Source organism: Diorhabda sublineata, chromosome 11 (assembly GCF_026230105.1).
Source record: "Diorhabda sublineata isolate icDioSubl1.1 chromosome 11, icDioSubl1.1, whole genome shotgun sequence".
Classification (NCBI taxonomy): domain Eukaryota; kingdom Metazoa; phylum Arthropoda; class Insecta; order Coleoptera; family Chrysomelidae; genus Diorhabda; species Diorhabda sublineata.
This window is the reverse complement of record NC_079484.1, coordinates 867,559-893,504: the sequence shown is the minus strand read 5'-3', so window position 1 is coordinate 893,504 and position 25,946 is coordinate 867,559. Positions and strand designations below refer to the sequence as shown.

Below are 25,946 nucleotides of genomic sequence, written 5' to 3'. Positions count from 1 at the left end.
TTGTCGTTTGATATTTGATTTTTACAAAAAACTATATTATTGTTAAATATAAAACAAGTAAAATTCATTATAATTAGACTTATTAGGGTCTATAAAATATTTAAAATATTAAAATTATCACAATTTCTGATTAAATGATTCATTATTTTAACGTAACGACTGGAAATATATTAAAACTTGGCAACGTTGTTAAATGTCTGTCATACATCAGCAAACTTTTCGTAAAAACAGTTTGGCGGTGAGATGTGACAGTTAGTTGATTGAGTGAAAGTTTTTTTCAATTTAAGTGAAAAAAAAAAGTTTTTTTACTACTTTTAGTTGTGATATTATTTCAAATTCAGTGTTAAATCATCGTATTTAAATCAAATTGTGAAAAATAATATTAAATACAAGGTATTGGTGATGTAGTGAACGTAAACTTACCGACATCTTGGTGTGTAACGAAATGTGATGGGATAATATCAAAAAGATCAGGTAAATTTACGAAAAAAATCAAATAATATTAGATAATTTAACTATAAATCATTTATTTTCGTATTCAAAAGTAAGCAGAAAACAATATCTTTTTTCGTTTAAATATATTTTAAAACGAAAAATTTTCATTAAAAAAAAAAAAACGCTGCAACCTTCAAACGACGAATTAATATACCGTGTGTACTAAAAGTTAGTCGACATGATTAGATATGTTTCTATTTGATGATACTAACCTTGTTTAATTTCAATTGATGATTGAAGGGGAAGGTAGGGAGTAATTAAGGAGGATTAAATTATTGTTGAATTGAATTTTTGCAATATTTTTTATTAAACGAAAAGTCTAGTAACTTTATAGATTTTTATTATGTACAAGTTTCGTTAAATCTATTTTTGAACGCCTAATTTTCTGTCTTTTTAGAATCCTCAATTTTTTTTTTCAAAGAAAATGTATTAAAATGGTAGTTTATGGAAATATTTTAGATAAATTTAGTTTTACCATCTCGATATATTTTCCCGGAAAGAAAAAAATAAACAAAAAGTGATGTAACGTCCTAATGGCAGTGTTAATTATGCTAGTTCCGACATAGGCGTGGATATGTCTTGCTAATCGTCACACCAATACCTCCATTTTATTGGCCTTGCGTAAAACTCGAATTTGACCGGGTTGAACTTCGGGTAAACCGCATTTGAAGGTGAACGTCACCGTTTGCGAACCGAAATTCGCTTCGAATCTGAAATAATCGACAAAAAGAAAAATTTTTTCCCCCCAAAATGTCGTTTTTTCCTCTTACTCGGTGGTGATGTTGACTTCCGGCGGTTTTCCGGTGGCGTTTTGGACGACGAGGAATAATTTCGTAACTATTTCGATAACGTGTCCGGTTTGGAAGACGAAGTCTCCTTTTTTTTTGCTGAGGTCGCTCTGAAATAGACAGCTTGTCTGATCGGACGAGGCACTCGACGTTTCGGGGTTGGCTAAGGGTGACTGCGAAAGATAAACGACACGGACCTAGCGCTACTTTACTATTATAAAAAAAATATGGTGGGAAAACGAGAAGCCGGCTACTGGAAAATACGAATTGGCGAAACTAAACGTGCGCTTATCAACTATAAAGTCAGTATATAATTTGAGGTCATAGTAAATGTCGAAATAACTAATCAAATTTGAATGAATTATATATATAAGTAGTTATTGCGAATTTTTAAATGTTGATTACTAGTTTTATATTGAGTTTGGTAGTTTTTTTTATCGTGCAATTTGTATTTTATCCTTTTGTTGATTTTTGTTTCTTTTCTGTACTTTTTAGTCTCTTTTATGATATTTTCTAGTTTATCAACAAGTTTTTTTGCTGTTTCATTTTGTAGTGTAGTTTTTTTTTTAAATTTTCTATACTTTTTTGGAATTTTTTTGTATAATTTTGTTCACTTTTCTCTTTTTTTTTTCTAATTTCAATCTTTTATGATTTTCTTTCAGTTTATTGTCGTTTTTCTGTTGTTTTTTCGTCATTTATTTTGTATTGCGTTCTCTTTGGTTCTTTTTTTGTGTTTTTTATTGTTTTTTTTTCATACTTTTCTACTGATTTTTCTTTCTTTTTCTTTCTTCTTCAGTTTCTTATGATTTTCTTTCAGTTTATTGTCGTTTTTCTGTTTGTTTTTTCGCCATCTACTTTGTCTTTCGTTCTCTTTGGTTCTTTTTCTCTTTTTTTATTGTTTTTTTCATACTTTTTTGCTGTTTTTCTTTCTTTTTCTTTCTAATTCAGTTTTTTATGATTTTCTTTCAGTTTATTGTCGTTTTTCTGTTGTTTTTTCGTCATTTATTTTGTATTGCGTTCTCTTTGGTTCTTTTTTTGTGTTTTTTATTGTTTTTTTTTTCATACTTTTCTACTGATTTTTCTTTCTTTTTCTTTTTAATTCAGTGTTTTATGATTTTCTTTCTGTTTATTGTCGTTTTTTTGTTGTTTTTTCGTCATCTACTTTGTCTTTCGTTCTCTTTCGTTCTTTTTCTTCTTTTTTATTGTTTTTTTCATACTTTTTTGCTGATTTTTCTTTCTTTTTCTTTCTTCTTCAGTGTTTTATGATTTTCTTTCAGTTTATGTCGTTTTTCTGTTGTTTTTTCGTCATTTATTTTGTATTGCGTTCTCTTTGGTTCTTTTTCTCCTTTTTTATTGTTTTTTTCATACTTTTTTGCTGATTTTCTTTCTTTTTCTTTCTAATTCAGTTTTTTATGATTTTCTTTCAGTTTATTGTCGTTTTTCTGTTGTTTTTTCGTCATCTACTTTGTCTTTCGTTCTCTTTCGTTCTTTTTCTTCTTTTTTATTGTTTTTTTCATACTTTTTTGCTGATTTTTCTTTCTTTTTCTTTCTTCTTCAGTGTTTTATGATTTTCTTTCAGTTTATGTCGTTTTTCTGTTGTTTTTTCGTCATTTATTTTGTATTGCGTTCTCTTTGGTTCTTTTTCTCCTTTTTTATTGTTTTTTTCATACTTTTTTGCTGATTTTTCTTTCTTTTTCTTTATTCTTCAGTTTTTTATGATTTTCTTTCAGTTTATTGTCGTTTTTCTGTTGTTTTTTCGACATTTACTTTGTCTTTCGTTTTCTTTGGTTCTTTTTCTTCTTTTTTATTGTTTATTTCATACTATTCTACTGATTTTTCTTTCTTTTTCTTTCTTCTTCAGTGTTTTATGATTTTCTTTCAGTTTATTGTCGTTTTTCTGTTGTTTTTTCGACATTTACTTTGTCTTTCGTTCTCTTTGGTTCTTTTTCTCCTTTTTTATTGTTTTTTCATACTATTCTACTGATTTTTCTTTCTTTTTCTTTCTTCTTCAGTGTTTTATGATTTTCTTTCAGTTTATTGTCGTTTTTCTGTTTGTTTTTTCGCCATCTACTTTGTCTTTCGTTCTCTTTGGTTCTTTTTCTTCTTTTTTATTGTTTATTTCATACTATTCTACTGATTTTTCTTTCTTTTTCTTTCTTCTTCAGTGTTTTATGATTTTCTTTCTGTTTATTGTCGTTTTTCTGTTGTTTTTTCGTCATTTATTTTGTATTGCGTTCTCTTTGGTTCTTTTTTTGTGTTTTTTATTGTTTTTTTTTTCATACTTTTCTACTGATTTTTCTTTCTTTTTCTTTTTAATTCAGTGTTTTATGATTTTCTTTCTGTTTATTGTCGTTTTTTTGTTGTTTTTTCGACATCTACTTTGTCTTTCGTTCTCTTTGGTTCTTTTTCTCCTTTTTTATTGTTTTTTTCATACTTTTTTGCTGATTTTTCTTTCTTTTTCTTTCTTCTTCAGTGTTTTATGATTTTCTTTCTGTTTATTGTCGTTTTTCTGTTGTTTTTTCGCTATCTACTTTGTCTTGCGTTCTCTTTGGTTCTTTTTCTCCTTTTTAATTGTTTTTTTCATACTTTTTTGCTGATTTTTCTTTCTTTTTCTTTATTCTTCAGTTTTTTATGATTTTCTTTCAGTTTATTGTCGTTTTTCTGTTGTTTTTTTCGCCATCTACTTTGTCTTTCGTTTTCTTTGGTTCTTTTTCTTCTTTTTTATTGTTTTTTTTTCATACTTTTTTGCTGATTTTTCTTTCTTTTTCTTTATTCTTTAGTTTTTTATGATTTTCTTTCAGTTTATTATCGTTTTTTCCCTAGTATTTTTAGACTTTTATTGCCTATTATCCTCTTTTATCAATTCTCTTATTTTTCTTTACTTCTTTTTCGATTTTTTGTATTTTTTTTAATGCTCCACAGACATTTCTAGTTTTCTTTTGTACTTTTGTGCCATTTTCGCGATTTTTCACAGTTTTTCAACCACTTTTCTTGTTTTAACGATATTTTCTCCCATTTTTCGTACCATCGTATAATTTTTCTCGATTTTCCGTCATCTTCTCGTACTTTAATGTTAATTTCTTTCATTTTTTCATTTTTTTTTGTTACTTCCACTAATTTTTCTATTTTTTTTTTTTTCGTTTAAAAGATACGGGGGTATTCTAATTTCTATATAAATATTAATAAGACTAATCTAACGCTAATTCACAATATTAAAAAAATAAAAACATAAAAAAAAAATACTACAAAATTAAAAATATGAACGAAATTCAGTTAAAACACCAAATGAATCACCCCGTATCAAAAACCGAATCCAAAATTCGTAAAAACGAGTTTTTAAATCCCCCCGTACAACATACCGTCGAAATTACACCGAGAAAAAAAGAAACGACGAATTTATTATTTAATTTCGACTCGCCCCGTATATTATTTTTTGTCCGCGCGATTTTATTTTCCACAAATTTTTCGATAATAATCGTTTAATTACAAAAAAAAAAAAAAACGTCGAAACGTTGAAATACGTCGTCGAAGAAATAACGGAAACGATAATATTTATATACGGGGTGCGATTAAAAAGTGTGCACTTACCGCTTTGACGTGTACCACGGCGACATCGTCGAGAAACGGCGACAGGGACATCCTGTAAATTTCCGTAGCGGGTACTCTGTATTTGATTTGTAACGTCCTTTGATCCAACACCAGCATCGATCTCGTCGATATCACCAATAGAATTGGAACGAACTGAAACGGAAAAAAAAAAAAAAAAAAAATCGTTCGTTTTGTCCCTTGCGAATATGGGGGGTCTTGCAAGTTACTACAAGTCGTCGGGTTTCGTCGCGTATCGCGCGTTCTTTTCGGTGTTTTTCTTCGCTTCTTTCTCGATTTTTTTGGTATTTTCTATCGTTTATTGTCTTTTATATCCTTTTCTTGTTTTTCTTTTTACGTTTTTATCGTGGTTTGCTTTTTACTATTTTCCTGCCTTCTTTTCCTCTTTTTTTCGTGTTTTCCTTTGAATTATTTTTGTTTTTTTTTTCGTAGTTTTCTGTTCTTCTTTTCCAAACTCATGTTTGTGTCCTTTTATTATCTCGTATCATGTTTTGTGGTATTTTTTTTTTAATTTAATTTCTCTTTTCTCCTTTTTTTTATCAATTTTCCTCGTTTCTAACCATATTCTCAAGTTTTCTTTTGTCTTTTAATCTTTTCCGTTGTTTTTTTTTCTCAATTTCTTATCACATTTTCTTTTATCGATTTTTTTTGTTTTTTTTTCTTCTTTTATATCCTTTTCCCGTTTTTCTTTTTACGTTTTTATCGTGGTTTGCTTTTTACTATTTTCTTGCCTTCTTTTCCTCTTTTTTTCGTGTTTTCCTTTGAATTATTTTTGTTTTTTTCGTAGTTTTCTTTTCCAAACTCATGTTTGTGTCCTTTTATTATCTCGTATCATGTTTTGTGGTATTTTTTTTTTAATTTAATTTCTCTTTTCTCCTTTTTTTATCAATTTTCCTCGTTCCTAACCATATTCTCAAGTTTTCTTTTGTCTTTTAATCTTTTCCGTTGTTTTTTTTTCTCAATTTCTTATCACATTTTCTTTTATCGATTTTTTTTGTTTTTTTTTTCTTCTTTTATATCCTTTTCTTGTTTTTCTTTTTACGTTTTTATCGTGGTTTGCTTTTTACTATTTTCTTGCCTTCTTTTCCTCTTTTTTTCGTGTTTTCCTTTGAATTATTTTTGTTTTTTTCGTAGTTTTCTTTTCCAAACTCATGTTTGTGTCCTTTTATTATCTCGTATCATGTTTTGTGGTATTTTTTTTAATTTAATTTCTCTTTTGTCCTTTTTTTATCAATTTTCTTTCACATTTTCCTCGTTTTTTTGTAGTTTTTAACCGTATTTTCAAGTTTTCTCTTGTCTTTTAATCTTTTCCGTTGTTTTTTTTTCTCAATTTCTTATCACATTTTCTTTTATCGATTTTTTTTGTTTTTTTTTTTCTTCTTTTATATCCTTTTCTCGTTTTTCTTTTTACGTTTTTATCGTGGTTTGCTTTTTACTATTTTCTTGCCTTCTTTTCCTCTTTTTTTCGTGTTTTCCTTTGAATTATTTTTGTTTTTTTCGTAGTTTTCTTTTCCAAAATCATGTTTGTGTACTTTTATTATCTCGTATCATGTTTTGTGGTATTTTTTTTTTAATTTAATTTCTCTTTTGTCCTTTTTTTATCAATTTTCCTCGTTTCTAACCATATTCTCAAGTTTTCTTTTGTCTTTTAATCTTTTCCGTTGTTTTTTCTCTCAATTTCTTATCATATTATCTTTTCTCGATTTTTTTTTGTTTTTATTTCTTCTTTTCTTTGTAGTTTCTCGATTCTTTACAGTCTTCTGTTGTTTTATTGTGATATTTTGCCACATATCATTGTCCTTCATCCTCTTTTTTTGTTTTCTTTTAGTTTTCTTTCGTTTTTTCATATTTAGAAAATCGTTTATTTTCTTTTGTCGCTTTTCTGTCTCCTTCTGTCAAGTTTTCCTAATTTTCTTTCTCATTTACTTTGTTTTTACAATCTTCTGTTGTTTTGTTGTGGTATTTTCCCACGTATCATTGTCCTTCATCTTCTATTATCGTTTTTCTTATTCTTTTCTATCCACTTGTGTCATTTTTTCCGTAGTTTTCTCTTTTCCTTTAATTTATTTTGTAGTTTTGTTTCTTCTGTCGTTTATCATCAGTTTCTATCAATTTTTCGTAATTTTCTTTGTCTTTTTCTTATTTTTTTCATTACGTATCATCGGTTTCCATCCTCTTTTATCGATATTTTCTTTTTTTAGTTCTCGATTCTCTTTTATTTCTTTCTATCTTTTCTTTCGTTATTTTTTTTTTCTACTTTTTCGTATTTCTCTGCTTTCTTTTGTCAATTCTCTGTAGTTTTTCTTTCTCCTTAGTCATGTATGATCGTTTTCCATCCTGATTTCTCATTTTTTCCTTATTTTCTTTTCTTTTTATTTGTTTTTCGTATCTTTCTCGATCCTTTTAATACTTTTTGAACTTTTCTATTTCCTTTTTTAGTCTTCCGTCCCCTTTTGTCTTTTTTTTTTGTAATTTTCTTTCTCCTTTCCTTGTTTCCTCTATATCATTTTGTAGTTTTGTATTATCTGTCAACCTTTTGTCATGTTATCATCGTTTTCTGCTTTCCTTTGTCCATTTCTCTTTACTTTTCTTTCTCCTTTCATTTTTTTGATCCTTTCATAGTTTTATTTTGTTATTTACTATTATTTCTCATTGTCTTTTGTCTTCTTTTGACTTGTACTATCATTTTCTATCCTCTTTTATCAATTTTTTTTACTCTTCTTTCTCTTTTCTTTACTCTTCTTTCTCTTTTCTTTGTTTCTTTTAGTTTCCTTGGTCTTTTTTCTATAGTCTTCTGTACTCTTTTCTCATATGCCATCGTCTTCTATCCTCTTTTGTCTTGTACCATCGTTTTCTGTCATTTTTTTTTCAATTTTTTCTTCTTCCCTTGTTTCTTCCAATTTTCTTCATTCTTTTTGTGGTTTTTTGTAGTTTTCTGTTATTTGTCGTTGTCTTTAGTCATGTTATCATCGTTTCTGTCTTTTTTCGTCATGTTATCCACGTTTTCTTGTCCTCTTTTATCAATTTTTTCTACTTTTTTTTCTTCTTCCCTTGTTTCTTCCAATTTTATTCATTCTTTTTGTGTTTTTTTGTAGTTTTCTGTTATTTGTCGTAGTCTTTAGTCATGTTATCATCGTTTTTGTCTTTTTTCGTCATGTTATCCACGTTTTTTTGTCCTCTTTTATCAATTTTTTCTACTTTTTTTTCTTCTTCCCTTGTTTCTTCCAATTTTCTTCATTCTTTTTGTGTTTTTTTGTAGTTTTCTGTTATTTGTCGTAGTCTTTAGTCATGTTATCATCGTTTTTGTCTTTTTTCGTCATGTTATCCACGTTTTTTTGTCCTCTTTTATCAATTTTTTCTACTTTTTTTTCTTCTTCCCTTGTTTCTTCCAATTTTATTCATTCTTTTTGTGTTTTTTTGTAGTTTTCTGTTATTTGTCGTAGTCTTTAGTCATGTTATCATCGTTTTTGTCTTTTTTCGTCATGTTATCCACGTTTTTTTGTCCTCTTTTATCAATTTTTTCTACTTTTTTTTCTTCTTCCCTTGTTTCTTCCAATTTTCTTCATTCTTTTTGTGTTTTTTTTTGTAGTTTTCTGTTATTTGTCGTTGTCTTTAGTCATGTTATCATCGTTTTTGTCTTTTTTCGTCATGTTATCCACGTTTTTTTGTCCTCTTTTATCAATTTTTTCTACTTTTTTTTCTTCTTCCCTTGTTTCTTCCAATTTTCTTCATTCTTTTTGTGTTTTTTTGTAGTTTTCTGTTATTTGTCGTAGTCTTTAGTCATGTTATCATCGTTTTTGTCTTTTTTCGTCATGTTATCCACGTTTTTTTGTCCTCTTTTATCAATTTTTTCTACTTTTTTTTCTTCTTCCCTTGTTTCTTCCAATTTTATTCATTCTTTTTGTGTTTTTTTGTAGTTTTCTGTTATTTGTCGTAGTCTTTAGTCATGTTATCATCGTTTTTGTCTTTTTTCGTCATGTTATCCACGTTTTTTTGTCCTCTTTTATCAATTTTTTCTACTTTTTTTTCTTCTTCCCTTGTTTCTTCCAATTTTCTTCATTCTTTTTGTGTTTTTTTTGTAGTTTTCTGTTATTTGTCGTTGTCTTTAGTCATGTTATCATCGTTTTTGTCTTTTTTCGTCATGTTATCCACGTTTTTTTTGTCCTCTTTTATCAATTTTTTCTACTTTTTTTTCTTCTTCCCTTGTTTCTTCCAATTTTCTTCATTCTTTTTGTGTTTTTTTGTAGTTTTCTGTTATTTGTCGTAGTCTTTAGTCATGTTATCATCGTTTTTGTCTTTTTTCGTCATGTTATCCACGTTTTTTTGTCCTCTTTTATCAATTTTTTCTACTTTTTTTTCTTCTTCCCTTGTTTCTTCCAATTTTATTCATTCTTTTTGTGTTTTTTTGTAGTTTTCTGTTATTTGTCGTAGTCTTTAGTCATGTTATCATCGTTTTTGTCTTTTTTCGTCATGTTATCCACGTTTTTTTGTCCTCTTTTATCAATTTTTTCTACTTTTTTTTCTTCTTCCCTTGTTTCTTCCAATTTTCTTCATTCTTTTTGTGTTTTTTTTGTAGTTTTCTGTTATTTGTCGTTGTCTTTAGTCATGTTATCATCGGTTCTGTCTTTTTTGTCACGTTCTCGTCGTTTTTTGTCCTCTTTTATCAATTTTTTCTACTTTTTTTCCTTCTTTCTTCCAATTTTCTTCATTCTTTTTGTGTTTTTTTGTAGTTTTCTGTTGTTTGTCGTAGTCTTTAGTCATGTTATCATCGTTTCTGTCTTTTTTTGTCACGTTCTCGTCGTTTTTTGTCCTCTTTTATCAGTTTTTTCTACTTTTTTTCCTTCTTTCCTTCTTTCTTCCAATTTTCTTCATTCTTTTTGTGTTTTTTTGTAGTTTTCTGTTGTTTGTCGTAGTCTTTAGTCATGTTATCATCGTTTCTGTCTTTTTTTGTCACGTTCTCGTCGTTTTTTGTCCTCTTTTATCAGTTTTTTCTACTTTTTTCCCTTCTTTCCTAGTTTCTTCCAATTTTCTTCATTCTTTTTGTGTTTTTTTGTAGTTTTCTGTTGTTTGTCGTAGTCTTTAGTCATATTATCATCGTTTCTGTCTTTTTTTGTCACGTTCTCGTCGTTTTTTGTCCTCTTTTATCAATTTTTTCTACTTTTTTCCTTCCTTCCTTCTTTCTTCCAATTTTCTTCATTCTTTTTGTGTTTTTTTGTAGTTTTCTGTTGTTTGTCGTAGTCTTTAGTCATATTATCATCGTTTCTGTCTTTTTTTGTCACGTTCTCGTCGTTTTTTGTCCTCTTTTATCAATTTTTTCTACTTTTTTCCTTCCTTCCTTCTTTCTTCCAATTTTCTTCATTCTTTTTGTGTTTTTTTGTAGTTTTCTGTTGTTTGTCGTAGTCTTTAGTCATGTTATCATCGTTTCTGTCTTTTTTTGTCACGTTCTCGTCGTTTTTTGTCCTCTTTTATCAGTTTTTTCTACTTTTTTTCCTTCTTTCCTTCTTTCTTCCAATTTTCTTCATTCTTTTTGTGTTTTTTTGTAGTTTTCTGTTGTTTGTCGTAGTCTTTAGTCATGTTATCATCGTTTCTGTCTTTTTTTGTCACGTTCTCGTCGTTTTTTGTCCTCTTTTATCAGTTTTTTCTACTTTTTTCCCTTCTTTCCTAGTTTCTTCCAATTTTCTTCATTCTTTTTGTGTTTTTTTTGTAGTTTTCTGTTGTTTGTCGTAGTCTTTAGTCATATTATCATCGTTTCTGTCTTTTTTTGTCACGTTCTCGTCGTTTTTTGTCCTCTTTTATCAATTTTTTCTACTTTTTTTCCTTCTTTCTTCCAATTTTCTTCATTCTTTTTGTGTTTTTTTTGTAGTTTTCTGTTGTTTGTCGTAGTCTTTAGTCATGTTATCATCGTTTCTGTCTTTTTTTGTCACGTTCTCGTCGTTTTTTGTCCTCTTTTATCAGTTTTTTCTACTTTTTTTCCTTCTTTCCTTCTTTCTTCCAATTTTCTTCATTCTTTTTGTGTTTTTTTGTAGTTTTCTGTTGTTTGTCGTAGTCTTTAGTCATGTTATCATCGTTTCTGTCTTTTTTTGTCACGTTCTCGTCGTTTTTTGTCCTCTTTTATCAGTTTTTTCTACTTTTTTCCCTTCTTTCCTAGTTTCTTCCAATTTTCTTCATTCTTTTTGTGTTTTTTTGTAGTTTTCTGTTGTTTGTCGTAGTCTTTAGTCATATTATCATCGTTTCTGTCTTTTTTTGTCACGTTCTCGTCGTTTTTTGTCCTCTTTTATCAATTTTTTCTACTTTTTTCCTTCCTTCCTTCTTTCTTCCAATTTTCTTCATTCTTTTTGTGTTTTTTTGTAGTTTTCTGTTGTTTGTCGTAGTCTTTAGTCATGTTATCATCGTTTCTGTCTTTTTTTGTCACGTTATCATCGTTTTTTCGTCCTTTTTCGTCGTCTTTTTGTAGTTTCCTTTCTCCTTTTCGTCAACTTTTCTGTTTCGTTACGCATTTTCGCGTTTTTCATGTCAAATTTTACCTTTCCACTGGACCTGGTAATTTTATTGATAATATCGGCGAACACTACGTATTGGTCGTTGTTTTCCAAACACATCTTCTTCCATTGCACGTTCTGCCTCAAACGGACGTAATCGCCGACGAAGGGATGCGAAACGCTTGAAAAAAAGAAACAAAACAAGCGATGAAAAGGGCATATCGGGTAGCGCGACCGTCGAAACGGCGTTACCTTCTCGGATATGAACATTTTCTGTCTTTGAAAATGAAACTGGCGGTAACTTTTTCCCGCATCCGATTCCTGGCCGTCTGATCGAACTTCAATCTGAACTTGTGGCACCTCCAGCGGTGGTGGATTTTGTTCAACAGCGAACTGCATTCGGTTAATCTGTTGGGGGCTTGGGGCCAATCTCGGCAGATGGGGGAAATCGCGTCTTCCGGTAAAGTTCTGCGGAGGTTCAGCAAAAATTGTCGTCGCTTCGATCGGAAAAAAAAAGAACAAAAAAAAAACGGAAATCATTCGACGTTTCGTAATTGAATATCAACATAACCTCGTCGTTTTGATTTTCCTCGGTTTCTTTGTCGATTTATTAAATCCGGCAACGATGTTTTGATGTGTTTATGCGAGGAATTTGATGTTGAATCGGGAAAACAATTTTTTTTCTCAGTGTAGAAGTGAAAGTTTTTCATAATTAATTGAAAATGGGCGGTGAAAATGAAGTTTTTTTTCGAAATTTTGAGGTTATGTTGATAGAACGATTAATGGATATTATTTTTAATGGAAATTGGACATTAAAACAATAGATTAGTCATATTGGAAATCCCCCAATCGATTTTTGTTTTTAAAGTGTTTTTTGTTCGAAAAAAATTAAAAATTTTTGAAACGAATTGAAATTTTCCACAAATAAGATTTTATGAAGTCAAATTTTGAAAGAATTGATACGTGTTTGAGTTAAAAAACCAAATAATTGAGTTTGTTTGGCATTTTCTTAGAAAATTTTGAGGTTATGTTAAAAACACGTAACTAAAAATAAGTGTATATATCATAATTATTTAAGAAGACATATTTCTGACACAAAATGGAATTTTTCAAAATAAAAATAGAATCAAAAAGTTCAATTTTTTAGAAGAAAGTTCATAAAAAGTTCAGTTATCGAGAAGAAAGTTCATAAAAAGTTCAGTTATCGAGAAGAAAGTTCATAAAAAGTTCAGTTATCGAGAAGAAAGTTCATAAAAAGTTCAGTTATCGAGAAGAAAGTTCATAAAAAGTTCAGTTATCGAGAAGAAAGTTCATAAAAAGTTCAGTTATCGAGAAGAAAGTTCATAAAAAGTTCAGTTATCGAGAAGAAAGTTCATAAAAAGTTCAGTTATCGAGAAGAAAGTTCATAAAAAGTTCAGTTATCGAGAAGAAAGTTCATAAAAAGTTCAGTTATCGAGAAGAAAGTTCAGTTTTTGAGAAGAAAGTTCATAAAAAGTGCAATAATTGGAGAAAAAGTTTGTGAATTGATAAAAATTCATTAAAGTTGCAGAATTGAGAGGAAAGTTCATAAAAAGTTCAGTTTTTCAGAGAAAAGTTCATAAAACGTGCAATAATTGAAGGAAATGTTCATAAAAGTTGCGAAATTGAGAGGAAAGTTCATAAAAAGGTCAGTTATTTAGAGAAAAGTTCATAAAAAGTGCAATAATTGAAGGAAATGTTCATAAAAGTTGCGAAATTGAGAGGAAAGTTCATAAAAAGTTCAGTTATTTAGAGAAAAATTCATCAAAAGTGCAATAATTGAAGGAAATGTTCATAAAAGTTGCGAAATTGAGAGGAAAGTTCATAAAAAGTTCAGTTATTTAGAGAAAAATTCATAAAAAGTTCAGTTTTTCAGAGAAAAGTTCATAAAAAGTGCAATAATTGAAGGAAATGTTCATAAAAGTTGCGAAATTGAGAGGAAAGTTCATAAAAAGTTCAGTTATTTAGAGAAAAATTCATAAAAAGTTCAGTTTTTCAGAGAAAAGTTCATAAAAAGTGCAATAATTGAGGGAAATGTTCATAAAAGTTGCGAAATTGAGAGGAAAGTTCATAAAAAGGTCAGTTATCGAGAAGAAAGTTCATAAAAAGTTCAGTTTTTGAAAAGAAAGTTCATAAAAAGTTCAGTTTTTCAGAGAAAAGTTCATAAAAAGTGCCATAATTGAAGGAAATGTTCATAAAAGTTGCGAAATTGAGAGGAAAGTTCATAAAAAGTTCAGTTATTTAGAGAAAAATTCATAAAAAGTTCAGTTTTTCAGAGAAAAGTTCATAAAAAGTGCAATAATTGAAGGAAATGTCCATAAAAGTTGCGAAATTGAGAGGAAAGTTCATAAAAAGTTCAGTTATTTAGAGAAAAATTCATAAAAAGTTCAGTTTTTCAGAGAAAAGTTCATAAAAAGTGCCATAATTGAAGGAAAAGTTCATAAAAGTTGCGAAATTGAGAGGAAAGTTCATAAAAAGTTCAGTTATTTAGAGAAAAATTCATAAAAAGTTCAGTTTTTCAGAGAAAAGTTCATAAAAAGTGCCATAATTGAAGGAAAAGTTCATAAAAGTTGCGGAATTGAGAGATAAATGGATTTTTTTCAATTTATTTGTAAAATTTTGAAGTTAAGGGAAAAAAATACGTGAAGTTATTTGAAATTTTTCAATTTCTTAGAGAAAAGACGTGAAAACAACAAAAATGAGCCTCATTAGAGGATCGCAAGTCGATTTTCCAATATTAATTTTCATTTTTCTGAAAAAAATCCGAAATGGCATTATTTTTCAAAACACGGCTTCATTTGCGACAAGGAAAAATACTTTACCGGATATTTTGCACAAAAATCTCCAGAAAAAAGTTAAAAACCGAAAAAAAAAAACGTTTTTTTTTTGACTTTAATAAAAAAATTTGAGGTTATGTGAAAAAAGTAAATTGCAATTTCTCAATAATAGATAACAAAATACAAAAAAATAGTCTGACTCGAAGCTCCCAAGTTGATTTTTGAAATAAAACTGTTTTTCCAAACAATCAATTTTTCGAAAAATCTCAATAATTTTCGACACTTCTCAAAATAAAAAATAGATTCTGATTTAGGACAAAAAGCACCACATCATACCAAATTTTGAAAAAAATCCGATAAGTTTTTACGACAAAAAAAAATTAAAAATAAAAAAAAACGATTTTTCGAAAAAATTTTGAGGTTAGGTCAAAAAACCAATCAAATTGCGGATATCTCGAATCTCTACAACTTTTACAAACCCAATTTTCCGATAGAAACTAAAATTTTATCGTAATTAAACATCAAGAGACCAAATTTCCACCCCTTCCATCCCCTAGTTCCATAATTTCCACTAAAAATAACATTTTATCGGCAAACGTACCCATTCACCCCCAATTGAATCGAATTATTACTAAAAAACGTTTTTTATTAAGAAAAAAATATTTTTTTTCATATATTACTCACTTTCCACTGTATATAATGTCTCTGAATTATTTTAGTCGCCCATTCGACTTCTTTTCGATGTTTCAATATCCGAAATTCCTCTCGCGCCTATAAAATTCGTATCCGTTAACAGTATTAACCCACAAATGCTGCAAGAGGCGAAAAAAAAAAATTCCTAGCGGAAAATTCCGAAAAAATTTTGTCGATTTTCGAAAATCGACCCTCGACAAGAACCCCCAGACCAAAAAAATAAAATCTACATACGAAAATTCGATCTGTAAATACTCTATCGATTTCGAAAAGGCTTATGACTCATCTAATGAAGCGAATAATCGAGGAAATCGATAAATTTGATGAAAATATCGAGCTTGGGTCGGATTATTTCGATTTATAATCAGTGATTATCAATTTATTTTTAGAAATTGTTTATTGTATAATTGTATAAACAACAGAACGAATTGATTCTATGAGATACTCTTCTAGCGACTATTTTCTAGTTTAAAAGCAGTTCATACCACCCTGTAAAGGCACCACAAATGTTTGCGGCCTTCGAATGTTATGCCGCATTTAAGTTCCTGAAAGAATTTTCAAAAAATAATTTTTTTCTTCTTCAAACAATTAGTTACAAAAAAGTGCAGCAATACATAACGCGGTTTACAAACTAATATTTACATCAAAGTTCATAAAAAGTGAAGTAATTGAGAAAACAGTTCATAAAAAGTTCAGTTATTAAAGATAAGTTCATAAAACTGTAATAATCGAGAGAAAAGTTCATAAAAAGTGCAGTAGTTGGGGAAAAAGTTTGTAAATTCGTAATAAAATTCATAAAAAGTGCAATAATTTAAGGAAAAGTTCATAAAAGTTGCGGAGTTGAAAGAAAAGTTTATAAAAACTGCAGCAATTCAAAAGAAAGTTCATAAAAAGTGAAGTAATTGAGAAAACAGTTCATAAAAAGTTCAGTTATTAAAGATAAGTTCATAAAACTGTAATAATCGAGAGAAAAGTTTCAAAAGTGCAGTAGTTGGGGAAAAAGTTTGTAAATTAATAAAAAAATTCGTAAAAAATGCAATAATTCAAGGAAAAGTTCATAAAAGTTGCGGAGTTGAAAGAAAAGTTTATAAAAACTGCAGCAATTCAAAAGAAAGTTCATAAAAAGTGAAGTAATTGAGAAAACAGTTCATTAAAAATGTTATCATTAAACGAAAAATTCATAAAATCTGTAGAATTGAAAGAAAAGTTCATAAAAAGTGGAGTTATTGAGAAGAAAGTTCATAAAAAATGAAGTAATCGAGAGAACAATTCATAAAAAGTGCAGGAGTTTGGGAAAAAGTTTGTAAATTAATAAAAAAATTCGTTAAAAATGCAATAATTCAAGGAAAAGTTCATAAAAGTTGCGGAGTTGAAAGAAAAGTTTATAAAAACTGCAGCAATTCAAAAGAAAGTTCATAAAAAGTGAAGTAATTGAGAAAACAGTTCATTAAAAATGTTATCATTAAACGAAAAATTCATAAAATCTGTAGAATTGAAAGAAAAGTTCATAAAAAATGAAGTAATCGAGAGAACAATTCATAAAAAGTGCTATAGTTCATAAAACGGCAATAATTGAGAGAAAAGTTCATAAAAAGTGCAGTAGTTGGGGAAAAAGTTTGTAAATTCGTAATAAAATTCATCAAAAGTGCAATAATTTGAGGAAACGTTCATAAAAGTGGCGGAATTGAAAGAAAAGTTCATAAAATCTGTAGAATTGTGAGAAAAGTTCATAAAAACCGCAGCAATTGAAAAGAAACTTCATAAAAAGTGAAGTAATCGAGAAAACAGTTCATAAAAAGTATAGTAATTAAGAAGAAAGTTTATAAAGAGTACAATAATTGGGGAAAAAATTCATAAAAAGTGCAGTAATTAAGGATAAAATTCAAAAAAAGTGCAGTAGTCGAAGCAAAAGTTCATAAAAACTGCGAAAATTGAGAAGAAAGTTCATAAAAACTGAAAAGTTCAGGTAATAGTTTATAAAAAGTGCAGTAATTGAGAAAAATGTTCAAAAAAACATCAATAATTGACATCAATGTTTATAAATAGTGCAACAATTGATACCAAAGTCTATAAAACGTGGAATAATTCGAAATAAACTAGACTCACCCTCCAACTTCTCCAAGCGGCAGCTATGATGATCTGACTCTGCTTCATCTTCCTGTACTTCCTCCTCTCCCTGCTACCCCTCCAAATTTTCTGAATCAACACGGCCAAATCGTGTAATCTGGATTTTCTGAAATCTTCCAATTCGAAAACGGTGCGCGGACTTCTCACGAACAATTTAGTCCTACCGAAAGTAAATTCCGCGCTTGGTATAGGCAACGATCTAAGTATCAGCGAAGCGCCTTCGACTGCCGATCCTCGCCATCTCGGCCACGTGCTACCAGATATCATCTTGTATCTAGATACGAAGTGGATGTAAGGCAATCGGTAACAGTAACCGGTACGCCACAGCTGAACAGTTGGCAGTAAACATAAATATCGAACCTGGGGGATTAACGAAAAAAGTTCTTTGTAAGTGCACTAATTGAGAAAAAAAGTTCATGAAAATTGCAAGAATCGATAAACAAGTTCATAAAAACTGCAGATAAAAAAAGTTCGTAAAAAGTGCAGTAATCGACAAAAAAGTTCAGAAAAAATGCAGTAAAAGATAAAAAAGTTCATAAAAAGTGCAGTAAAAGATGAAAAAGTTCATAAAAAGTGCAGTAATTGTTAAAAAAGTTCATAAAAAGTGCAGTAAAAGATGAAAAAGTTCATAAAAAGTGCAGTAATTGTTAAAAAAAGTTCATAAAAAGTGCAGTAATCGACAAAAAAGTTCATAGAAAGTGCAGTAAAAAGTAAAAAACTTCTTAAAAATGCAGTGATTGATAAAAAAGTTCATAAAAGTGCAGTAATCGACAAAAAAGTTCATAAAAAATGTAGTAATCGACTAAAAAGTTCATAAAAAGTGCAAGAATTGATAAACAAGTTCATAAAAACTGCAGTAATTGATAAAAAAAGTTCGTAAAAAGTGCAGTAATCGACAAAAAAGTTCATAAAAAGTGCAGTAAAAGATAAAAAAGTTCATAAAAAGTGCAGTAAAAGATGAAAAAGTTCATAAAAAGTGCAGTAATTGTTAAAAAAGTTCATAAAAAGCGCAGTAAAAGATGAAAAAGTTCATAAAAAGTGCAGTAATCGACAAAAAAGTTCATAAAAAGTGCAGTCATCGACAAAAAAGTTCTTAAAAATGCAGTGATTGATAAACAAGTTCATAAAAAGTGCAATAATTGTTAAAAAAGTTCATAAAAAGTGCAATAATTGTTAAACAAGTTCATAAAAAGTGTAGTAAAAGATAAAAAAGTGCAATAATTGTTAAAAAAGTTCATAAAAAGTGCAGTAAAAGATAAAAAAGTTCATAAAAAGTGCAGTAAAAGATAAAAAAGTTCATAAAAAGTGCAGTAATTGTTAAAAAAGTGCAGTAAAAGATGAAAAGGTTCATAAAAAGCGCAGTAATTGTTAAAAAAGTTCATAAAAAGTGCAGTAATCGACAAAAAAGTTCGTAAAAAGTGCAGTAATTGATAAACAAGTTCATAAAAAGTGTAAGAATCGATAAACAAGTTCATAAAAAGTGCAATAATTGCTAAAAAAGTTCGTAAAAAGTGCAGTAATTGATAAACAAGTGCATAAAAAGTGCAGTAATTGTTAAAAAAGCTCATAAAAAGTGCAGTAAAAGATAAAAAAGTTCATAAAAAGTGCAGTAATTGTTAAAAAAAGTTCATAAAAAGTGCAGTAATCGACAAAAAAGTTCTTAAAAATGCAGTGATTGATAAACAAGTTCATAAAAAGTGCAGTAAAAAGTAAAAAACTTCTAAAAAATGCAGTGACTGATAAAAAAGTTCATAAAAGTGCAGTAATCGACAAAAAAGTTCATAAAAAATGTAGTAATCGACAAAAAAGTTCATAAAAAGTGCAAGAATTGATAAACAAGTTCATAAAAAGTGCAGTAAATGATAGAAAAGTTCATAAAAAGTGCAGTAAAAGATAAAAAAGTTCATAAAAAGTGCAGTAAAAGATAAAAAAGTTCATAAAAAGTGCAGTAATTGTTAAAAAAGTGCAGTAAAAGATGAAAAGGTTCATAAAAAGTGCAGTAATTGTTAAAAAAGTTCATAAAAAGTGCAGTAATCGACAAAAAAGTTCGTAAAAAGTGCAGTAATTGATAAACGAGTTCATAAAAAGTGTAAGAATCGATAAACAAGTTCATAAAAAGTGCAATAATTGCTAAAAAAGTTCGTAAAAAGTGCAGTAATTGATAAACAAGTGCATAAAAAGTGCAGTAATTGTTAAAAAAGCTCATAAAAAGTGCAGTAAAAGATAAAAAAGTTCATAAAAAGTGCAGTAATTGTTAAAAAAAGTTCATAAAAAGTGCAGTAATCGACAAAAAAGTTCTTAAAAATGCAGTGATTGATAAACAAGTTCATAAAAAGTGCAGTAAAAAGTAAAAAACTTCTAAAAAATGCAGTGATTGATAAAAAAGTTCATAAAAGTGCAGTAATCGACAAAAAAGTGCAAGAATTGATAAACAAGTTCATAAAAAGTGCAGTAAATGATAGAAAAGTTCATAAAAAGTGCAGTAAAAGATAAAAAAGTTCATTAAAAAGTGCAACCATTGATGACAAAGTTGATTAAAATCAATTACGATCAAAGTTAATAACGCGAACACTACCTGATGTTGTATCAACGCCATTTCGAATATCCTCGGATGCTTCATTTCGTTCGGCTTCAAACATCTGACGTAATGATTCTGTCTGCCTGAAATGACTTTCAGCAAAGAATTCAATGACACCTGCAGTTGCAACGACTTCGAAACGGGTTTCTTCGGATTACACCTTTTGGGATTGCCTTCGGGGAATAGCGCAGGTATTATCGGATGATCACAGCGAAACATCGCCCTCGATACTTCCCTAGGTAGCGAATCGCGATTTTTTTCGACGAACCCCTCCACTTTATACGTCACCCCGCCGGCGTAATGCCTGATCCTACAAAATATTTCGATTTTACGATGTCATTCGATTCGTATCGAGAGGCACTCACTGAAAAGTGTCTGCCGGAAGTTGGGAATCGGCCGCTAAGCAATGGGAATGACCCGCACAACATTGCGCGACCCTCTTTAGATAAGTTGAGTCGCTTTGGACGTGAGCCTCTTCTAGTAACGACAATATGCCGTGACTTTCGTGTTCTAACAATTGACAAATCGCACTAAAAAAAGTCCCCGATGATGATATTTCGTTTTTCGATTCAGTTTAATCGAAAATTTAACATAATAACGAATTAATACGTTCATTGTGATCCAAAATGGCGTAAAGAGCCCATTTTGAATACTAGGGATTGACATTTGACGGTGACAAGTGACATACGTCAAAGATACGAGCGTTAAATCACTATTTTGAATGAAATTTCGTTTAAAGTATTCGAATTATAAGAAAAAATACGAAATATACGGAAAATTTTCGGGAAATAATGGACATTTGACGTTGACAAGTGACATACGTCAAAGATACGAGCGTTAAATCACTATTTTGAATGAAATTTCGTTTAAAGTATTCGAAATAAAAGAAAAAATACGAAATATACGGAAAATTTTCTTAAAATAATAGACATTTGACGTTGACAAGTGACATACGTCAAAGATACGGGCGTTAAATCACTATTTTGAATGAAATTTCGTTTAAAGTATTCGAATTATAAGAAAAAATACGGAAAATTTTCGGAAAATAATAGACATTTGACGTTGACAAGTGACATACGTCAAAGATACGGGCGTTAAATCACCATTTTGAATGAAATTTCGTTTAAAGTATTCGAATTATAAGAAAAAATACGAAATATACGGAAAATTTTCTTAAAATAATAGACATTTGACGTTGACAAGTGACATACGTCAAAGATACGGGCGTTAAATCACTATTTTGAATGAAATTTCGTTTAAAGTATTCGAATTATAAGAAAAAATACGGAAAATTTTCGGAAAATAATAGACATTTGACGTTGACAAGTGACATACGTCAAAGATACGGGCGTTAAATCACTATTTTGAATGAAATTTCGTTTAAAGTATTCGAATTATAAGAAAAAATACGGAAAATTTTCGGAAAATAATAGACATTTGACGTTGACAAGTGACATACGTCAAAGATACGGGCGTTAAATCACTATTTTGAATGAAATTTCGTTTAAAGTATTCGAATTATAAGAAAAAATACGGAAAATTTTCGGAAAATAATAGACATTTGACGTTGACAAGTGACATACGTCAAAGATACGGGCGTTAAATCACTATTTTGAATGAAATTTCGTTTAAAGTATTCGAATTATAAGAAAAAATACGAAATATACGGAAAATTTTCGGGAAATAATAGACATTTGACGTTGACAAGTGACATACGTCAAAGATACGGGCGTTAAATCACTATTTTGAATGAAATTTCGTTTAAAGTATTCGAAATATAAGAAAAAATACGGAAAATTTTCGGAAAATAATAGACATTTGACGTTGACAAGTGACATACGTCAAAGATACGGGCGTTAAATCACCATTTTGAATGAAATTTCCTTTAAAGTATTCGAAATATAAGAAAAAATACGAAATATACGGAAAATTTTCGGGAAATAATAGACATTTGACGTTGACAAGTGACATACGTCAAAGATACGGGCGTTAAATCACCATTTTGAATGAAATTTCGTTTAAAGTATTCGAATTATAAGAAAAAATACGAAATATACGGAAAATTTTCGGAAAATAATAGACATTTGACGTTGACAAGTGACATACGTCAAAGATACGGGCGTTAAATCACTATTTTGAATGAAATTTCGTTTAAAGTATTCGAATTATAAGAAAAAATACGGAAAATTTTCGGAAAATAATAGACATTTGACGTTGACAAGTGACATACGTCAAAGATACGGGCGTTAAATCACTATTTTGAATGAAATTTCGTTTAAAGTATTCGAATTATAAGAAAAAATACGAAATATACGGAAAATTTTCGGGAAATAATAGACATTTGACGTTGACAAGTGACATACGTCAAAGATACGGGCGTTAAATCACTATTTTGAATGAAATTTCGTTTAAAGTATTCAAATTATAAGAAAAAATACGAAATATACGGAAAATAATAGACATTTGACGTTGACAAGTGACATACGTCAAAGATACGGGTGTTAAATCACTATTTTGAATGAAATTTCGTTTAAAGTATTCGAAATATAAGAAAAAATACGGAAAATTTTCGGAAAATAATAGACATTTGACGTTGACAAGTGACATACGTCAAAGATACGAGCGTGGAATCACCATTTTGCATAAAATACACCAAAAATTCAACGAATTATAACGAAAAAATGTTTATTATGTTGAAATGACCACTTACATGTTATTGAAATAATCAATTTTGACCCATTCCAAACTCTCCTTCGACATTTCCGCCTGTTCTTCTTTCAAAGTCGAACTAACAATGAACTGTTGCAATTTTTCGTTACAATAATTTATCATAAGTTGTTCGAAACGGTTACAATCGAGAATCTCAAACCCGAAAAGATCCAATACGCCCATTTCCTTCCGCCTCCCCAAACTTTTCGCCTAAACAAACATCAAATCAAATCCAAATTGAGGTTAGTTCTCGATATTCAATCACCTTTATAACATCGTTGATTTTATTTATCAACCACGTAAATAATCGGCTGTACAACGTTCTGCATAGAGTATCTCTAATTTTTGAGGCGTCGACGGCGCTCAAATCCGCCATTATACTTTCGTCTATTTGATGAGTGGTTAACGCCCTTCGTAACCATCTCGGTTCGGCTCCTAACAATTCGCAAATCTCGAATAATTCTAAAACGAACGATTCGATGGAAAATTTCGCTTGCGACCCGTATATTCACTCACCGTATTCGTTATTTATAGAACATCCCTCGGTACCGTCGATGTTACTGCAAGGCACGTACTGCAAATTACCTAATTTCAAAATAATCGCTAAAACGCGAAAAATATCTATAATTTCGGTATCTGTAAATCCGAGCACTTCTAAAGCGCCCCTCGTATATACGAACAACGTTTTATCTTCTTCGTCCGACAAAGTCGCTTGATTGGTATCCGTCAGAAGAATGTTGTACAGTTCAACGTTACGTTGAAGTTTTAAATTCTCTGAAAATTTTCATAAACGTCCCATTTTTAATAATAATTTCCAATATACGTAATTTTTATTTAGTAAACAACGTTTATTCACTCGCAGAAATGACATATAATTGAATCGATTCATGTCGAAAAATAAATCGATATCTCGAATGGAACATCAAATCTAATGTACTTACTTAATAGATGGATATCTCCCCCCGATAAAAGTTGATAGAATATATGAAAGTTTCTGTCAGACGATGCCAAGTGGATAATTCTGGACTGAATAAAAAAAAATCATCTATTGTAAAGAAATTAAAATACATACATTTTAGTTATATTGTAAATTATTAACCAAATAAACAATAGAAATAGACAACCGGAAATGTGACGTCACGGCCGTCATATTGTAGTAGTTCACATTCTAAACAAAGTTTACGAGGTAAGTGTGTGTTATTTAAAGGTAATAATATGTTTTGGGTAAAACGGTATATTTTGACATAATTTATCAGAGAAAATACGAAAAAATCACGAATCATTTAACATATATAGGATCGTAAACGTAGTTTGTAAAGTGATCCTTGACCTTGGACAACAATGGCGGTGTGTGACGTGAACACTCCCGTAATCTATTATAAAAATTTACGCATGCCAAATAGCAAGTACAAGTTCATAGATTTAACAACGTTGCCATATTTAGATGAAAAATTTAGAAACAAGTTTTTGTGATATTTAATTATTTTCTAAACTATAAAACTCATTGTTATATATAAACATTGTTTACGTCTAGAAAAATGACAGCGTGTCAAATAGCGAGTGGAACTTACGTTTAAACAACGTTGCCAGATTTTAAATTCGCTTTTACGATCAAAGAAAACGTAAATTATTAACAATCATTTAAATTAAATTTTACTGGTGAGTTTTTTGGAAGAGATTAATCACTTCGAAATAATATTTATTAATAATATTATATAATAATTATACCTTACCTTATCTAGAAAGTCTGACAGCATGAATTGAAAAAAAAAATGATTAAAACAAAACTAAAGATGGTTTAGGAGTATGATTTTATTAAATTTTGTTTATTTACGATATTTTTTTAAAAAATCCAATACAAATCTCATCATAATACGAAAAATACAACGTTAGGACTAAACTCAATGATATTTGGAATGTTCTGTGACGTCTGCTAAAGTTAGGTTAAGTTTTTAATTTATTTTTATGGTATCAATGACACGCGTTAAAAAAGAAGTTTACACATAACAATTGTTAAAAAAGAAGAAGAAAGACTTTACAAGAGGCAATTACTTTTATTTTTTCATTCGTTAAAATAGAAATTTGAGACACGCTATATATTAGATCCTTTATTTTTTAAATAAATAAGTGAATTCAATCATTTAGACACACGTTTTATCGATTGATTCATGTCAAACATAAATCGATATCTTTTTATTCATTGAGACACACTATATATAGGAACCTTTATTTTGAATCAAATAAATAAATAAAAACAAAATGATAACAATAAACACTTTTTATTGTTTAACATAAAAAAATTTTATACTGATAAATAAATGAAAAAAATACTTACAGTGTGTTAAATGTCCACCTATAGGGTCCCCTTTGAAATCAAATTCAATATCTAAAAACTTCCCCTGGAAAAAAATAAATTATAATCACCACCGGATTTCAATGATTAATTATTCTACTTACAAATCTGGAAGCATTATCGTTTTTCATTGTTCTCGCGTTCCCAAATGCTTCTAAAAGCGTATTAGCTTGTACTAATCGATCCTTGATAAGCTTCGTTTCCGGACTATCTCCAGAAACCAAAACTAAGAACTGTAAAACAATTCTAGCAGCTTCCGTTTTCCCAGATCCACTTTCACCTAAAGAATATCAAAATTACGAAAAAAAAACACGACAAATTATAAACAATTTACCTGTTACAATAATACATTGGTCCTCGTTTCTATCATTAAGCCATCTATATGCAGTACCAGCAACTGCATAACTAAAAAAAAAACATTTAAACCTATTTTTTCTTATTTATTTGTATGTCTTACATGTGTGGTGGTAGCTGGAAGGGTCCTCGTTTGACGTAAGCCTCTGCGAGGTCGGCGGAATACAACGCGAGTTTTTTATAAGGGTTAACTGAAATGAGCACATTTCCTATGTAAGTGTAGATGTGATCCCTCTTGAAACGTTGATGTAAATTAGTTACGAAGGAGTCTTCAGTTAACGGCTCGAGTAAAACAGAATCCCATGCTCCTATTTCTTGATCGAGGCTGAGCATCCTGGCCACAGTCCTGGCTTGATTGCCGCCAGGGCGGCATCTAGTCCTCGAATTGCTTTTCAGTGTGCCCCAAAATAACTATCACATCTGAATCTATCAACGAACGAGTATTATGGAGAGTAGTGTTAAATAACGTGAGTTAAAACACGATGTTATCATTGTTTTCGATAAGTAATTAAGAATATACTTCGATTAAAAACATTTTTAATTAAGTTAATAAATTAAAACTAGTGCAATAGTTAAATTTAGTTAATTTTTTATACAATTGTCATTGTTGACATTGACAGCACTGTCAATTGAGACAAATGAAGTATAGCAGAAGTCATCAAATAAATATCCCATATGCTAAAAAAATTCTTATATCGATGTTATTTTACTGAAATATATTCTTTTAAAATCGTGATAATACTTCTTGAAGTTTATTATGTTGTCGAAATATGAATAACATCCAAAATTAATTTAATTTGTATCCTGTGATGTACGTAGTTGAGGTTCGAATTTCTAGATGGCGATAATGTATTCTAAACAAGGAATATTAAGGGTTGTCTAAATATAGGTGGTCAGTGATACGAAAAATATCAATGTGAAAAGATTTTTTGAACAAATAATCATTTTTTGTTTTTCTTTATGTTATAT

At 29.4% G+C, this 25,946-nt stretch overlaps 1 protein-coding gene across 5 annotated transcripts; it reads right to left on the bottom strand.

Annotated features, from left to right (window-relative positions):
* Positions 1 to 778: 778 nt before the first annotated feature.
* LOC130450158 (unconventional myosin-Ib) lies at positions 779 to 25,644 on the bottom strand. 5 transcript variants are annotated; one of them, XM_056788376.1, is made up of 18 exons: positions 25,081 to 25,643; positions 24,958 to 25,028; positions 24,728 to 24,903; positions 24,606 to 24,669; positions 24,004 to 24,017; positions 23,212 to 23,296; positions 22,787 to 23,044; positions 22,536 to 22,732; positions 22,272 to 22,480; positions 19,927 to 20,091; positions 19,559 to 19,871; positions 16,963 to 17,343; positions 14,848 to 14,934; positions 11,621 to 11,865; positions 11,414 to 11,549; positions 4,872 to 5,024; positions 1,266 to 1,393; positions 779 to 1,205 (listed from the first exon to the last, which is right to left on the bottom strand). In XM_056788376.1, exons 1-18 carry the CDS (start codon positions 25,308 to 25,310, stop codon positions 1,085 to 1,087), a joined length of 3,033 nt encoding a protein of 1,010 aa, XP_056644354.1. In that variant the 5' UTR covers positions 25,311 to 25,643; the 3' UTR covers positions 779 to 1,084. The 5 variants fall into 5 exon arrangements, with proteins under 5 accessions (XP_056644354.1, XP_056644353.1, XP_056644355.1 ...); XM_056788375.1 differs by having other exon boundaries at positions 1,266 to 1,456; positions 25,081 to 25,641; XM_056788377.1 differs by lacking the exons at positions 11,414 to 11,549; positions 11,621 to 11,865 and having other exon boundaries at positions 1,266 to 1,456; positions 25,081 to 25,642.
* Between the last annotated feature and the right edge of the window lie 302 nt (positions 25,645 to 25,946).